The sequence below is a fragment of the Mus pahari genome, chromosome 8 (assembly GCF_900095145.1).
Source record: "Mus pahari chromosome 8, PAHARI_EIJ_v1.1, whole genome shotgun sequence".
Taxonomy (NCBI): domain Eukaryota; kingdom Metazoa; phylum Chordata; class Mammalia; order Rodentia; family Muridae; genus Mus; species Mus pahari.
In genome coordinates, this window is record NC_034597.1 from 48,513,408 (window position 1) to 48,529,888 (window position 16,481).

The following is a 16,481-nucleotide window of genomic DNA, read 5'->3' on the forward strand; positions in this document are numbered from 1 at the left end:
AAAAAAAAAAAAAAGAAAGAAAGATACAAGATTGACTCTAGTATTTATCTTTCTGTATTGAAGTGCAGTAACTTGAAAGATCCCTATGATGTTCACTAATTAACGTAACAACTACTTATTGAATATTTGCTGAGTGACTGACGCACAGTTGCCAGATACTGTCAGTTACTGTAGGATATACCCAACTTGCAAGGTAGCACATTAGCCTAACATGGTTGCCTTCTGAATGCTGATACAACACGCCTGGATCAGAGATAAAGAGGTTTCGTCTTCAAAACACACCAAGTAGCCTGAACCCGATCAACCTAATAGTTTGTCCCTACATCTACGTCCATGACTCCCTCCCCCTCCACACACACACACACACACACACACACACACACACACACACACACGTGATAGGCGAAGGTGGAAGTTACACATGCAATGACTTTCTGGCACAACTGAACAAGCCTTTGCTCCGGAGGGAAAGACTATTTTGTCTTTAAGGCAGGGTCTCCTCTTGCTGGCCCTGCTGGTCTTGTACTCCTGAGCATCATCTCTATTTCCCAAGCGATGGGATGCAGATGTGCGTCATCTTAGCTGGCGTTACATTACCTTTACTTTTTAACTTTTCAGATTAAATATATTTAGAGAGAACCCAGACAGGATTAATATGACAATTTATGGGGTGACGCGTACAATTCTACGCAATGTTCCACAGAAAACAGTCTCCCAAGGTTCCCAAGCCGCGTGGTGGCTCCGGGACACGTTCCATTCACCCGGGCCATCTCGCTCTGGTCTCCAGCTCCGGGGATGGCTGCCTCGGGGTTCACTCGACCTTGGTTTCCTTCTTGTGATCACTCCTACGCCTGTAGCATCTCCTGGACCACCATAAACATCGGGCCACTCTCGAGAATCACTCCGCGTCGGCGGACCGCAGGTCCCAGCGGCCCTTCACTTCCGGTCCAGAGCTTCCGGCCTCGCCCACGCGGCGCGGAGGCCTGTGGGAGCGGCTTCCTTGGAGTCGCGCCTGGCAACGGCTGGGCGTCCCGCTCTGGCCTGCCGAGCCTCAGGCGTCGCTTCTTCCCTCGGCCCACTCGTGGTCAGCCCGCTCCCCCCTCGGCGCGAGGTAGGAGAAGCGCCCGGCCCCTCGCGGCCACCCTCCCGGCTGCCCTCTACCTGCCTGGTGCGTAAGCGGCGGCGGGGTCGCGAGGGCAGGCGAGCTGGCGGCGTCTAAGCCCGACTCTGGCGACTGCGCTTCCGTAGCTAACACTTTTGTTGGTGCTCCCCTCTTAGGGGGGTCGACTTCCCGCTCCACCTGGCACGGCGACCCTGGCCAATGTCACCGGACTTGGCGATGCCATGGCATCAATGAAACTTGTAGAGTTTCACAGTGGGTTACAGCGAACATTTCTAATACTTGCATCCGGTGAAGCTTTGGTATGGCTAGTAATCCGGAGTAAAGGCAGAAGTACAGAAAAGGATGAATAAAGCACATCTTACAGAGATAAAAACGTATCTTCTGGGGATTGGTTCTAGGACACCCAGTTTCCCTCGATACCAAACTTCCCAGGTGCTCATTCACATACATAAGCTGGTCAGATATTTGTATTGTATCTATGCCATTTTCCCATTTTGTTATCTTAGACTGCTTATTGCTATGTAATTCTTATGCCTAATTGTTCAGGGAATAATGAAAAGGGGAGGGGGAACCTGTGCATGTTCAGCTAAGATAAAAAATTTCCCCCAAATGTTTTCAGTTTCTAGTTGGTTGAATCTGAGGATGCACAGACAAAAGATATCTGACTACTGTTTTCCCAAGCCTAAAATTCCACTTTTCCTTCTTATCTTCAACTCTGGTTGGGAACTTTGGAGAAACTACAATAGGCATTTTGAGTGTGAACTGTATCAAGGTAGAAGTATATAAAAAGAAAGGACTTTCCCATGTAAAATAGTTTCACTGGCAATATTGAAGTGACAGCATCCCAAATTATTTTTGAAACACTTTGGAGAATATAGAAACCCTGTGTTGTATTATTTCTTAGCCATTCATAGTTGTTAGCAAAGAGCAATTAATTCATTTAATATTTCCTAGCCTTGCTTTCTAATCTTTAAAATTTTGTGTATTCCACTATTGGTCTGTTCAGCTATCTATAATGTCTCCCAGGTGTGTGTGTGTGTGTTTGTGTGTGTATCTGGTTAAAAGCCAGAAGAAAGGTCTAGTTCTAAAAGCTGATTGTTTCAATACCTTATGAATAAATGAAAGTTTAATCGGAAGAGTTTATAAGTAGGGAGTTTTTGAGCATATGATTTGAAAGTGTGACCCCGAGCAGCAGCTTCAGCATCCCTTGGGAACCTGTTGATCAACATTCTGGGGCTGTGGAGATGCTCAGTTGGCAAAGCGCTTGCTGCACAAGCTTGAGGACCCGAGTTGATTCCTCGAGCCCACTTAACCTAGTGTGGTGGCTGGGGGAGGCTGGAGGATTTGTGCTGTTCAATTGGCTGAATCTGGCTCCAGGACCCCCTTCCCAGGGGGAGATCTTGTCTCAAAAAACAAGGCAGGCAGTGCCTAAAGAGGATGACCTCTGTTTCCACATGCACACATTTACACCTGTACACACACATACCACACACAGAAGCTGTCATACCCACACCAAGGAATTCACATCCTGCCTGGGCAGAATAACTCATACCTGTTATCCCAGTACTTGGGATGTAGAAGCAGGAGTTCAAGGCCAGCCTTGTCTACATGTTGAGTTCAAAGCCAGCCAAGGCCACACAAGACCCTGTCTCAGAAACAAAACAATCCTCCCCTGCAAAGAAATCCCAATACATTTGCTTTCTGAGGGATCAAGGGATCTCCTTCACTTAAGATTTTCTGAATCCGAAGCACTGGTGGCTGAGGAGCTGGAATGAATGAAAAGCTTCTGACTTGTGTTCAGGTTTGAGCCACTGGGTTAGCAGAGGATGTCCCTCTTATCTGTGAGGGATATAGTCAAAGGCCCCTAGTGGAAGTTTGAAACCTCATTACACACAACCTTTAGTACACTTTTTTTCATATACATATATACCTATGATAACATTTAAATTATACAAGGTGCTGTAAGACATTAACAGTAATAGTAAAAGTACTTATAATACTATATTGAGATGCAAGTAATGTAAATATGGTTTGTTGCTCTAACTTTTTTTTTTTTTTTGCTGTCCTGTTTTCCCAGTGCTTGGGATGTGATAAAGTGAGTTGACACTTAAAGGAAATACTTTATGACTTCTCTTTGACATGCTTGATTGCCAACATCTCTGTTCTTATCCAATGATTAGCAAGATAACAGTGATAACAAGATAACAAGATACCAGAGCAGTTAGCCTGGTAACGGAGATAACTGCTAAGTGACTTTTGGGCAGGTAGCCTATACAGTGTGTATATGCTGGAAAAGGGAATGATGAACATCTCAAGAGGCATTGATTAGGATGGTGTGATATTTATCACTCTACTTAAAAAACAGGCAGCTGTTCCAGAAGCTAACACAGAGTTCCTGTTTGACCCAGACATTTCATACCTAGGTATATACCCAGTAGAACTGTGCATATGCTCACCTATGGCTAGAGACATGGCTCAGCAGTTAAAAGCACATGCTGCTTTTCCAGTGGTCTAAAGTTTCCAGTACCCATGTTGGCCAGCTCCCAACAGAGACACATACATTTTAAAAAGAAAACATATTCAAGTAAAAACTTGCATATAAACATTCATAAGAGGGTTATTCATAAAAGCCCAATATAGAACCAACCCAATATTCATCTCCTAAAGAATAAAGAAGTCAAATGTAATTTTATTATTCAGACATGAAAAAGAATGCAGTATAATGAAACTGTATCATGAACCCTGAAAACATGCTAAATGAAAGAAGCCAGACATAAATGCCACATACTGTATGGTCTCTTGCACATGAAATCTTGGCTAGTCTATAGAGGCAGGAAGTCATTTGGTGACTTTTAGGTGCTTGAGGAAAAGGAAGGATGTGGGATAACTGGCAAAGAGCCTCAGGTTTTTATTTTTATAGGATGAAGAAAATGCAACGGTTGTACACCATTTGAATATACTGGAACCCAGTGAGTAATACATATTATTTATTGAGACCTAAGCTGGCTGCTAGCTTGCTGTGCAGCTGAGGCTGAGTTTGAATTTCTGAGCCTTTTACATCTACTTCTTAGAGTGCCAACACGCCCTGAGTGATAGCTGGAAACGAAGAGTCTTGATCTTTTTACGACAGTGGTCCTCAAACTGTGGGTCTTGACCCCTTTGCCATCAAATGACCTTTTCACAGGGGTCATCTAAGACCATCAGAAATATCAGATATTTACATTGCAATTCGTAACAGTAGCAAAATTATAGTTATGAAGTAGCAATGAAAATAATTTTATGGTTAGGGTTCATCACAACATGAAGAGTTGCAACATTGGAAATGTTGTGAACCACCATTTTAAGAACTGAAGTAAACAGTGAACATGGTTCACTATTAGACTGACCCAGAAAATGCTACATAACTATACAAACAAACCACGAGGTCCAGATCTCAGTGTTCAGAAAACAAACAACACCCAAATCTCAGTGTTCTATTGGGTATGGTAGCATATGTCTTTAATCTGAGTGCTAGGGAATCGGAACAGGCAGATCTTGGCAAGTCAGGTGCCAGTCTGCTGTATACAAGTAGATCCAGGCTAGCTAGGGTTACATAGTAAGACCTTGTCTCAATAAAATAAAATAAAATAGCAAATAAAAAACAAGCCCCCAAAGCAGACAAGCAAAACTAAAAGTCACTTATGAAACTGACCAGGTCATCAAAAGTAGGCATATCAAAAAAGAAAAAAGAAAAAGCCACCAAGTACTTAAAAGATGTCAGTTTGAAGAAGCAGTTTGCAGCACTCTGGGGAAATGATGGGAGAGCTAGTGGATGTGCCTAGGCCAAACAGTGGGCTTAACCCCAGACTGGTGGCCCAAAAAGAGTGCTGGATTTCTATTTCACATGTTAATGCAAAACAGTGTTGAAGCAAAGGGTGTGTGTGTTTGTTGTTATTGAGTGTGCATAATGAGGGTAAGGGCTGAGTCTATGCTAAGAGCACCTGTGGTGGTCAAAGGACAGCTTTAGGAAATCTGTTCCCTCCAGTCACCGTGTCATGGGCTCTGGGGATGGAACTTGGATCACCAGGCATACGTGCCAAGCACCTTTCTCTGCTGAGCCATTTTACTGGCCCCTGAACTGAGGTATAAATGCAGAGTCTGGTTATTGGTCAGAAACAGGTAAACGAAGCTCCCAAGGTGCACTGCTGGGCTCTTAGAGATCATGGTTGGGTTAACCCACGCCTGAGCTCCCGGTCACATTGAGGTGATCTTCACTAAAAACAAAAACAAAACAAAAAAACCCAACTATTCCTAAGCTAGCAGAAGAGGCTGCACAGGAAAAAGTTCACAGGAGAAACCGGTGAAGCAGAAACTTACAGGAGAAATCTGCAGAAAATGAAAGCAAATATGATTTAAAATGGTAGGGGTGGGGTGGGTGAGGGGTAGGGGTAGGGTTTATAGTATATGAATCCTCAGGGCACTATTTTACTATTCAAAAGGGTTTGAGAAACCACATAAACTTGGCATTATGCCAAACAAGAATAAATGGAATTTTCTTTGGAATTTACTAGCACACCAAAGATACTAGTTAGACATTGTAGTTCAGTGCTACCTACCTTCCTTTCTCTCTTTCTTTCCTTCCTTCCTTCCTTCTTTCTTTCTTTCTTTTTTATTGGATATTTTATTATTTTATTTATTTACATTTCAGATGTTATCCCCTTTCCCCGGTTTCCCCTCTGCAAACCCCCTATCCACTCCCCCTCCCCCTGCTTCTAAGGAGGTGCTCCTCCACCCTCCCACCCACTCCCACCTCACTGCCCTAGCATTCCCCTATACTGGGGCATCAACAGTGCTACATTTCTTGACTAACTACCTTCCCCACCACCACTCCAAGTTTTCCTAAAATACTGACTTGATTTCAGCGACACTTGGGACCTTTTTCTAGATACTCACGTAATTAGTACAGATACAGTGTGTGTTTGTGGTAACTACACGCCTGTCCTTCAAATCCACTTTGTATTGACTTTTTCCCCCACCTTACATTTTTCTCAGCACTTATAAAGATTTCCCCTGGGTGGTGGTGGTACACGCCTTTAATCCCAAAAGAGGCAGAGGCAGGTGGATTGAGGCCAGCTTGGTCTACGGAGGGAGTTCTAGGACAGCCAGAGCCACACTGAGAAACCCTGTCTGGAAAAACAAAACAAAACAAGCAAGAAAAGACTTCCAACTGTTCAGTGAAGTGTAGACTTTTACAGTGACTGCTTGCTACCTAGTGCCTCCCGACATTTTCTATAACACTTATATGTCCATTTGTCTATCTCTGTCTCTGTCTGTCTCTCTCTCTCAATAGATCTTTCTGCACTTTTCTAAGTAAATTACAGATGTTAAACTTTGCACTAAATGTGCTGACTGACTTATATTTGGACATCTGTTTAGTTTTTTGGGTTTTTCCTAGACAAGCAGAACTGTGCACACATTTGCTGGGTTTCCGGTGCAGGTGCTCGCTGGTGGAGTTACCCCCCTGTTGATCTCACCTTGTATGCCAGCGTGACCCAAATCGAACATTTATCATCATGCCATACAGTTCTCTCATGCCCATTTTCTTTCACTCCCCTACTCAGCCCCATCGCTCTGTTTTCTTGTATAGCTTGGCTTTGCCTCTTCTGCAGATCCACAGAGGTAAAGTGATGGGTGCCCTGTGTGCTGTTTTCTGTAGGTTTCTTTCAGTGGTGTCTATTCCCTGTTCCTTGTTAGCTTCTGTGCACATTCCCCTTGTGACCAGTACTCCAGGACTCATGCTCTGACCATCCAAGGCTGTAGGACTAACACTGCTATAAACGTTCCTATGTTAATATTTTGGTACACATATGTTTTCACTTTTGTCACAAAAAACAGAATAGAATTTCTAGGTCATAAAAGGTTAATAGGATGAAACAGCATTCCTTTTCCCAAAGTTGTAACATTTTATGCTCCCACTAATGACGTGTAGGTATTCTGGTTGCCCTCCTTCTTTGCTGACCTTGTGTGTTGTTGGTCTTTATAATTGCTGGGGGTATAATGGATTTTGCCTTACATTTTAATTGATTGTTGCATTTTTCTGTCTTCAATATTAACCTCTGAAAATCAGGGTAATCAGTTACCCCCCTCCCCATTGCCTGTAACTTAAATAAAAGATGTGGAACAAATGTGAATGAGGGAGGTAGATATATGTTTTGACAGTTTGGAGAATTTGGAAAAGGGATTCTAGGAAAATATGAATGAATTTGAAGAATTATTTGTTTGAACTAAAAATTATTTCTTAGGTCTGGATGTGACTTAAGGCATGCATGAGGCTCTGGATTCAATTCCTAACATCAGAAAAATAAATTGTTGTGTCAGGAACATTTTTTTTAAATATATGCTGTGTGCCTAGATTGGGCAGATCTATTGCTATACTACCATCTTATCAGGAACAGTTTTATAGTGCTGATTTTTTAACAGGTACAAATGATGGAAAATGTTCATCTGGCACCAGAAACAGATGAGGACGACCTTTACTCTGGTTTCAATGACTACAACCCAGCCTATGATACTGAGGTAAAAACATTGTTCACATTGGCCTTTTGTTAACCAGTTCATCTGATTCATGAGGACTTTGGGTTTAAGTGGTTCTTGCTTTTTGTGTCCTTCAGACTAAGTAAAGTCTTAAAAACTAGAAAACTAATTATTGAAGAACTTCATAATTCCTACCAGTGACAGTGGCTTCAGCAGAAGGGGAGCTCATAAGAAAGACTAACAGAATAGGACAGCTATGTCCCTGCACTTTTCTGCTCTAGCTATAGGCATAAATAAAGACTTAGATAACCTGGAGATACCAAAGATCAGATTATGTATATGAGTGTTTTGTGTGCATGTATTTAAGTATACCACGTGCATACCTGGCCTGCAAAGGTCAGAAGAGGATGCCAGATCCCCTGGAACTGGAACTACAGCCAGTTGTGAGCCAAGGTGCTAGGAACCAAACTCAGGTCCTCTACAAGAGCAGCAAGTACTCTTAACCACTGAGCCAGCTCTCCAACCTATGTTTGTTTTGTCTTTTCCAGCCTCTACTGTCTTCTTATTGTGGAAATATTGACATACACTTGATCTAAATCATAGGCTGGGAACGCTGCTCAGTTGATGGAGTGTTTTCCTAGCATGCACAAGGCCTTAGCTTCAGCTTCCAGCGTGATCTTCAAGGATCTTAGAGTAGAGACCACCTTTGTAGTGCTATAATTTTTACCTGCCTTGGAGTTATTTTTCTCTTGTTAGGCATGTATTTTATAGAGAAATTGGGAAATAGAAATGAGCATAGAGGAAAAATTACAGTCATAGAAACTGTTACCTTGAAGACTAACTTAAGTGCTGGTCTTACCAAATATTGTTCCCTTAGTCTAATGTGTGTGTGTGTGTGTCTGTCTGTCTGTCTCTGTGTTTGTGTGTGAGTGTGTATGTGTGTGTTTGTGTGTGTGAGAGAGATACAAGATCATATTGTGTATTAGTTTTTCTTTTTCATGAATTCCCACTTATGTAAGTTAATCTGTTTAATATTTAATGTTATAATAATTGCAAAGATGAAATTATTACAAAGTCAAATTTACATTCACATCTGTTATGAAGTTTCAGTTTCTGAATTTTGTCAAAACAAAACAGAAAACTTTATAAAAGTTATCTTAACCTAATATGGGTAAAAGAATGAAAGCACAGTTGGGCAGTGATGTGTACACCTTTAATCCAGCACTCGGGAGGCAGAGCCAGGTGATCTCTGTGGGTTTGAGGTCAGCCTGCTCTTAAAAAAAAAAAAAGACCGAAAATGCACAGCACAGTGGTGCACGCCTTTAATGCCAACACTTGAGAGGCAGAAGCAAGCAGATCTCTGTGAGTTTGAGGTCAGCCTGGTCTGTATAGGGAATTCCAGAACAGCAAGGGCTACATAGTGAGAACCTGACTCAAAACAAACAAACAAACAAACCAAAAAGAAGAAGGAGGAGGAGGAAGAAGAGGAAGAGGAGATGGAGGAGGAAGAGGAAGAGGAGATGGAGGAGGAAGAGGAGGAGGAGGGGGGAGGAGGAGGAGGAAAAAGAGGAGGAGGAGGAGGAGGAAGTAAGGGAAAGGAAAGGAAAAAGACAAGAAAAGAAAAGAAAAGAAAAGAAAAGAAAAGAAAAGAAAAGAAAAGAAAAGAAAAGAAAAGAAGCCGGGCGTGGTGGCGCACACCTTTAATCCCAGCACTCGGAGGCAGAGGCAGGCGGATTTCTGAGTTTGAGGCCAGCCTGGTCTACAAAGTGAGTTCCAGGACAGCAGGGGCTACACAGAGAAACCCTGTCTCGAAAAAACAAACAAACAAACAAACAAACAAAAAACAAGAAAAGAAAGAAAAGAAAAATGTGGTTAATTTAGTTGCAAGCATATAAGAATAAAATACTAGTGTTTGTCAGACTTTAGAAAGTCACATTCTATTCTAGAGTTTTTCACTTGACTTTCTGGAAATTTTACTTTGGTGTAATGTAGCTGTCTGTGAATTTGACATATAGAAAGAAAGCAAGAAGGCAAATAGGGATGGCATCTTTGTAAATCTCTGATACTGATCATTATAAGGACAGTAGTTGTATGTCCACATGCCTGTAACCTTAGCGCTCAGCAGAAAAGTAAGAAAATATAGGAAACTGGAGAAAATAAAGAATAAAGTAACAAATTGTAACAGTGGAATAATTATAATAATAAAATAGCAGATGTAGTCACCTGAAGATCATCTGCTCTGTATTACAACCTAGTATTTTGTTGTATTCCCTTGTTCTTTAATATATGCAGTTGTTTCCCTCTGGTATACGAACATACATGTATGCAGGTAGAATTATTCAGTTTTAGTTAAAATATTTGCAAGCAGTTTCTAAAGTTAATATTAAAGCAAGCAAGCAAACAAACAAAAGCATTGAAACTTCCCTCTTCTCCCAGTTTAAAAGTAATAACCCGCTTACCTACCCTGAGTTCAAGCGCCAGAGACCACCCAAGCCAAATAGCACATGCCCAATGTTGAAAACAAATTTGCTGATGACTCTGCCACTCAGAAACAACCACATGTGCGACAGATACAGTAGTGTCCACCTGTAATCTTTGCACCTAAGAGGCTGATGCAGGTTTGATGATCATGGTTTGGAGGCCAGTTGGGGCTACATATTGAAACCCTGTCTCAAAAAATCCCATCCCCCAACATAAAAGATATAATTACTATTTGTATTTTATTATCTTTTATTTCTGCATATGTATACAACTTTTATCATATTTGGAATTGGCAATTTTTATTCACTTAACATCATGTCATGATATTACATGTATAAATAGATTTTAAGGCTGTATAACTGAAAATGCTTATTTGTTTAGACATATTTTCTGTTGTAGTTTTCTACCAAGGTTTCTGCTATTATAAATAATATTACAATAAAATTTTATTTGTGAATAATTTCTGTATTTTGACAGCAATAGTGGAGAAGGGCCATCTTACTCTTCCAACATCCTATTCTCTTGGGACCAGCATGACCATGTCTAAGCACAACAACCTCCGCATTGTCTGTGCCACCATGCTGAGGACTCAGCCTCTATCCTTAACCATAGCAGGAAGTGTGTTTTTCAGGAAGCAGACTGAAATAGATGAAAGGCAAGTGTGAGGGTTGTGTTCAGTGTATCTGAAGGTAGTCCAGAAGTAGAAAGTGAGAGGCACTTAGAAGACAGGCAGTTGGTGAGACAGACTGCCAGGTAGCTCAGGAACATGCACATCCTGCCTTGACTAGCAGTCTTTCCCTCAGACTTGCAGGGGAAATTAAGTACAGGTCAAGAGTCAGGAAAAGTGTATTTCAGTGGAGATGTCGGTTCTCACCTGCAGTGAAGGTTTCTGGTGTTTCATTTGGTCTAACAGAAGAGGAACAGAGAAAATAATTGCCTTCTTGCTTGTAGAGAATATGGCCTTTCTATCCTGCAGCTTCCTTAGGTAGGGACAGTAGTGTGATCCTGGAATATTAGAAGAAGGTAGGAGAAAGAGAAGGCTAAGCAAAGAGAGAAAAGGAAAGAAAGATTTGAATCTCACTCCACCAGCTACTAGGGAGAAAGGGGAAAGGTCATGTCCTTGAATACTTTACATTTAACCAAGTGATGGCACCACCCTCTTTTAGGGGTGTTGGTTATTTTAGATGGTGTTAAATAAGTACACAGTTCTCAGTCATAAAAACTGAGGACTTTTCTGTGAAGTGTGAAGTCAAAGGTACACACCAGTATAACTAATTATCCTTCTACTTTGGAAGATCTTTGTGCAAAAAAATAAATTCCAAAGATTCCAGAGGAGTAGAAGGAGCCTTGATATTTGGGGGTTAGGGATATAGAATTTGAAGACAGGAGTCTGTATTTTGGGTAAGATGCATTAAAATCCTATTATAATCCAGATCTTATCTGAATCTTGAATATGAACCAGAAAAGTTTAATTTTCTTGTCATACTTATTTTGAATGTTAAATCTGCCTTTTTACTTTAGGAGTTGGAGAATGACACGGGTTTTCAGCAAGCAGTGAGAACCAGTCATGGCAGAAGACCTCCAGTAAGTCAACTATAAAGTAGGCTTGTGGAAACTATGTCATGGGCTTCCCCTTTGTAGTCGGGTTTAGGTGCACAGCCCAGTAATGCTCACTACATTTACATGCTGTGAGGCAGAGCTTCAGAATTGGCTCCTCTTGGGAATGTAAAATTCTTGCCCGTTGAGCCAGATGGTGGTGACACAAGCCTTTAATCACAGCACTTGGAAGGCAGAGGCAGGGGGATCTCTGAGTCTACAGAGGTCCAGGACAGCCAAGGCTACACATAGAAACCTGTCTCAAAAACCAAAGCAAACCCAAACCAAACAAAAACCTCTTGTCTGTTAAATGACTCCTGCGCCTCTCCTTCCCTGACACTCTGGTAGCTGCCACTCGGGTTTCTGCTACCAAGACTGACTACTCGACCCTCACACAGTGTGATCATGGGTGCTGGAACACTGTCCTTGGTAAATGTTCTTGAGGTTCATCATTATAGTCTCGGTGTTGTCCTCGTTCAGATCCATGATCAAGGATTTCCCTCCCATCCTGTGGTTCATCTGATTTCATCTTGTTGGTGGCGGTCTCTGGTACTCAAACATTTCTGGCTCAGTGCAGTGCTGTTGGTCAGGCTTTGGTGTCCTGTCCTAGAGATCACTATGAAGGCTAAGGCAGTCAGCGTTTCTTCTGTCATTTTTCTCCCAGGAGATTTATAGCTTTTGTCTTCAGTATTTATGTGTGTGGTTTAAGATTAAGGATCAACTTCTTCCCTCTGAATGTTGAAAGATGCGCTTTCCTTCTTGAATGGTCTATTTTAATTTATGAATGCTCACATAAACCAGTTTTTAAATTAATTTTATAATTAAATTTATGTACAGAAAACTAAGTGTACATTTAACCCAGTTTAGTGGTGAGTTCCTTAGCTTTTGCTTTTTCCAGCTTGGCAATGCAAGCTATAAACTTAGGATCCAGGACGTTGCCTCCCTGGTGGCGGCAGATCTTGTCATATCTGTCATTGTAATTGGTCCTAATAGCTTCCACCAGCTTAGCCAGAGCACCCTTGTCTTCCGAGTTAACCTGTGTGAAGGCAACAGTGGTGCATGTCTTCCTGAGGACCAGGCACCCCAGCCTGGCCTTTCCCTTGATGATGCAGTAGTGCACCCCCATCTTTCAACAAAGGGCAGGCAGGAAAACCACCAGCTCCATGGGGTCTATGTCATGGGCAATCACCACCAGCTAAGCCTTCTTGTTCTCCACCAAGGTGGTGACTGTACTGACTCCTGCTCGGAGGACAGGTGGTCTCTTAGTTGGGATGTCCCCTTTGCCAGCAGCTTTCTTCTCAGCACGGGCCAGTAGCCTTTGCTTCTTCTCTTGCTTTGTTGCTGGCCTGTACTTGTGGGCAAGCTTAATCAGCTGGGTAGCTGCTTGCCTATCCAGGGCCTGGGTGAGCTGGTTAATGATAGGAGGTACTTTGAGTGGCTTATAGTGGATGGCTCTTTGCCGATGCAGCCTGATGTAGTGGGGCCATTTGACGAAGCATGTTAGATCTCTTTTGGGCTAGATGTCCTGCCCAATGCCCAAGTTTTTGGGCCTTTTTTCAAACAAAGGATTGACCACCTTTTTGGCCTCCTGTTTCTTGACAACAGTGGGGGCCGGGCCACCTTCTTCCCCTTGGCCTTCCTTTGGGCATCTTGCTCGGCTGGAGGAGAGAGAAACACAATTCTTGTGGGATTTCTTGGTTTGGTTTGGTTTGGTTTGGTTTCTCTGTTTTGTTTTGGTTTTTGGTTTTGTTTGGTTTTGGAGATAAGTGGATACAAGCATGAACACTGGCTTACTTGTTAGGACCTCAAGTCATTCCTAAGTCCCTTCCCTTTAAAATGAATTTCAAACTGAGTTTCCACCTCAGCACTTTCTATAACTGAACTCCCTAGTATTTAAGCAATCATTTTAAGTATGACATATTTCTTTCTTTCTTTGAGATTACAATTGCATTTCTCTGTTCCCTCCTCTCCAAACCCTCCCATAAACCCTTCCCTACTCTCCTTCAAATTCATGGGCTCTTTTTTTTTATTAATTGTTATTGCATGCATATATATGTATATAAATATGTATTTCTACATATCATCTGCTAAGTCTATATAATGCTATTTGTGTGTGTGGCCATTTGGCATTGGACAACCAATTTGTGTGCTCTTTTCTGGGGGGATCACCAAATACAGCATACTTCTTTAGTGATGAGTCTTTTTGCATTTTCTAGTATATAGCATGATCTGAGTCCTGCTAAGCATGCTCTTTTTCCTCCCCAAGGTAACTGCTAAAATACCAAGCACAGCAGTCAGCAGACCCATAGCTACTGGATATGGGGTAGGTTCTTAAATCTATATAAGTTCATTCAAGACAGTTCTAAGTAATTTGTGCTTTGTCAATTCATAATCCAGATGTATACCTATATATATTAAAAAGTCTAATTTGAACAATAGCTTTGGATAATTCAGTAAGTTTGATTTATGCATAACTATGTCTTATTATTCTTTTTTATTTGTAGACTTTATTTGCTGATTGATTTCTGTTTTCTACATAATATAACTAACTCTGATGTATATTCCATTCTTGAGTTCTACATGGCCTAGATGTTATATTAGCATAATAGTGTTTATAAGAACTTAACCATTTAATAGATGAAGGTATGAAATTTAGGAAAATTTTCAGGGATGTATATCTGAGTTTTATTTTATTTCCCCTTTTGGGGAAAATAGTCTCTAAACAACCCAGAGTAATTGTCCTTTAACCTTATTTAATGTTCCTAAATATATTTTGACTCACGTAAAATAAGAAAGAAACAGTAGAAGAATGAAAGTGGAGTAACTTTTAGAATCTTTGTGATTGTGTACTCTACTATGGTCAGCAAAATGGCTTCAGAGCCCAGAGACCCAGGAGATGAGCCTGAGGGTGTGTTTGCATTGGTCTTTCTCCATGGTAAGAAGTGGTGAAGGGACAGATATTTCCAGTGTGCAGATCAAGTGGTCTTTGTCACAACTATCCATGCAACGGTGTTTGTCATACAGCCACAGGTGATATAAAAATAGATGTTGTAGCCCAGGAAAACTTTATTTACAAAGGTGGATTGTTACTTGCCTATCCTTGATAAGAGTTTTGTAAATTGATACCACACTATTAGGTAACAAATGGAAATTTTTTGTTTGTGCTTATGGGTAGATAGAAGAAAAAAAATCAAGAGATGCCTACAGTTTTTACCTGAAAAGTTGCAGGAGCTATTTTAGAACTGTGTTTAACCTGTGTTTCTGTTTTTTAGTCCAAGACATCCCTGGCATCATCAATGGGAAGGCCGATGACAGGGACTATTCAGGTCTGTCTGCTCCTGTGGTTTGCTTCTGCCTGTCTTGTGACATAGAGTTTATTACCAAAGATTTTTCCTCTTCTTGTATTTTAGCAGTTCTAACAAAGTTGTTGCATGTGTAGTAACACCTTTTCATTATGGGTTAATGATATTTGGGTTGTTTTGATTTTTCCGAAGTATGCTTTCTTGGATTCGTATGTTTCAGTCTCAAGTGAGAGGCTGTTGAAGTTGACATAGACTGATGCTTTGCCCTTCTGGAGTAGCTAGAACTTGCTCCCCTGTGCTACCATTTACAATCTCTGTGGATTCTCTTGTGGCATATGGGAGACCAGCCATATAGCCATATGTGCATGAGTAGCTGACAAATAAGCTAGTTAGTTTATTCTTTTCAAACCAAAAGAATAACTGTTAGTTCCAGCATTTAAATGTTACAGGGGAAAGAGGAAGAGTCAGGTTGTTGCACGAGGACACAGAAGTAAGGCATGAGAAGATGGTTATTAAAAATCAGGGCTAGAGTAGGATGTGTGTAGTGTGCAGAGCTGTCAGTAGGTATAGTTCTTATTCAAGAATAAGTTTGAAATGCTTCTTGCTCTTCGAAGGATGGAGTTGCTCGACCAATGACAGCAGTGAGAGCAGCTGGCTTTTCCAAGGCAGCTTTGCGAGGTTGGTGCATTCCTACCACACTCACCCCCATTTCTGTATATGCAGATCATTTACATTTTAAATATAATCAAACATGCCATTGATTATAAGGCACACCATGATTTTAGAGAACTCTACTAAGAAAGAAAGGGGTTAAGGTGGCTAAGGTGGTTCACTCCTGTAACCCCAGCACTTGCGAGGCTAAGAAAGGTATGCCACCTGTTCTCTAGCCTGGGCTACATATGGAGAGCCTGCTCTAATACATGACTTAGAGGAAATGGCTGGTGCGGTTGTGCTATAGCTCACTTGTAGTGGTGGTTACACCAGTGTGTAGTGTGTCAAAATATACTGGGCTATACACCTAAAATATGGTTTGTGTAAGTTAGAACTTGATCCTGAAAATGAGGTAAAAATACTATTTGAATATATAAGCTAAATAATTAAAAATAAAACCAACAAAAATTAATGTTTATTATATGAGTAAAAATGATAAAGCTAATCCCAGATTATCCCTTACAGATGTTTGATAATTTTAGAGTTCACAGAAATACAGATCTCTGAAGGAAGAAAGTGAATACTGAGGGAGTAATTTATTTTGTTTCTGTTTATCTGTAAGTTTTGTTTATAGTTTCATGTTTGCTAAAAATCCTAACAATTCCCATGCAATATTTATATAAGTGAATAAGTACAGATATAATAGCTGTCTTACCTATTGGGCTTACACCATTTAATCAATGATAACTTACTATGTACAAGATTCTCTTCAACTTTGCGGGATCATAAACTGAAACTCTTGAATTGTGTCTCAG

General features: G+C 41.1%; 1 protein-coding gene and 1 pseudogene across 4 annotated transcripts in view; one reads left to right on the forward strand and one right to left on the reverse strand.

Annotated features, from left to right (window-relative positions):
* Positions 1–999: 999 nt before the first annotated feature.
* Positions 1,000–16,481, forward strand: part of Ift88 (intraflagellar transport 88) — a 90,959-nt gene continuing 75,477 nt past the window's right edge. For 2 of the 4 annotated variants that reach the window (XM_029541640.1, XM_029541641.1), the window contains exons 1-6: positions 1,005–1,111; positions 7,583–7,678; positions 11,639–11,701; positions 13,980–14,036; positions 14,986–15,039; positions 15,630–15,693. In XM_029541640.1, the coding sequence (XP_029397500.1) occupies positions 7,589–7,678; positions 11,639–11,701; positions 13,980–14,036; positions 14,986–15,039; positions 15,630–15,693 (328 nt within the window). In that variant the 5' untranslated portion in view covers positions 1,005–1,111; positions 7,583–7,588. Of the gene's footprint in view, positions 1,112–1,137; positions 1,169–7,582; positions 7,679–11,638; positions 11,702–13,979; positions 14,037–14,985; positions 15,040–15,629; positions 15,694–16,481 lie in introns of those variants that run through there. The other 2 variants (XM_029541638.1, XM_029541639.1) reach the window with 2 other exon arrangements.
* Positions 12,567–13,349, reverse strand: LOC110325033 (annotated as a pseudogene).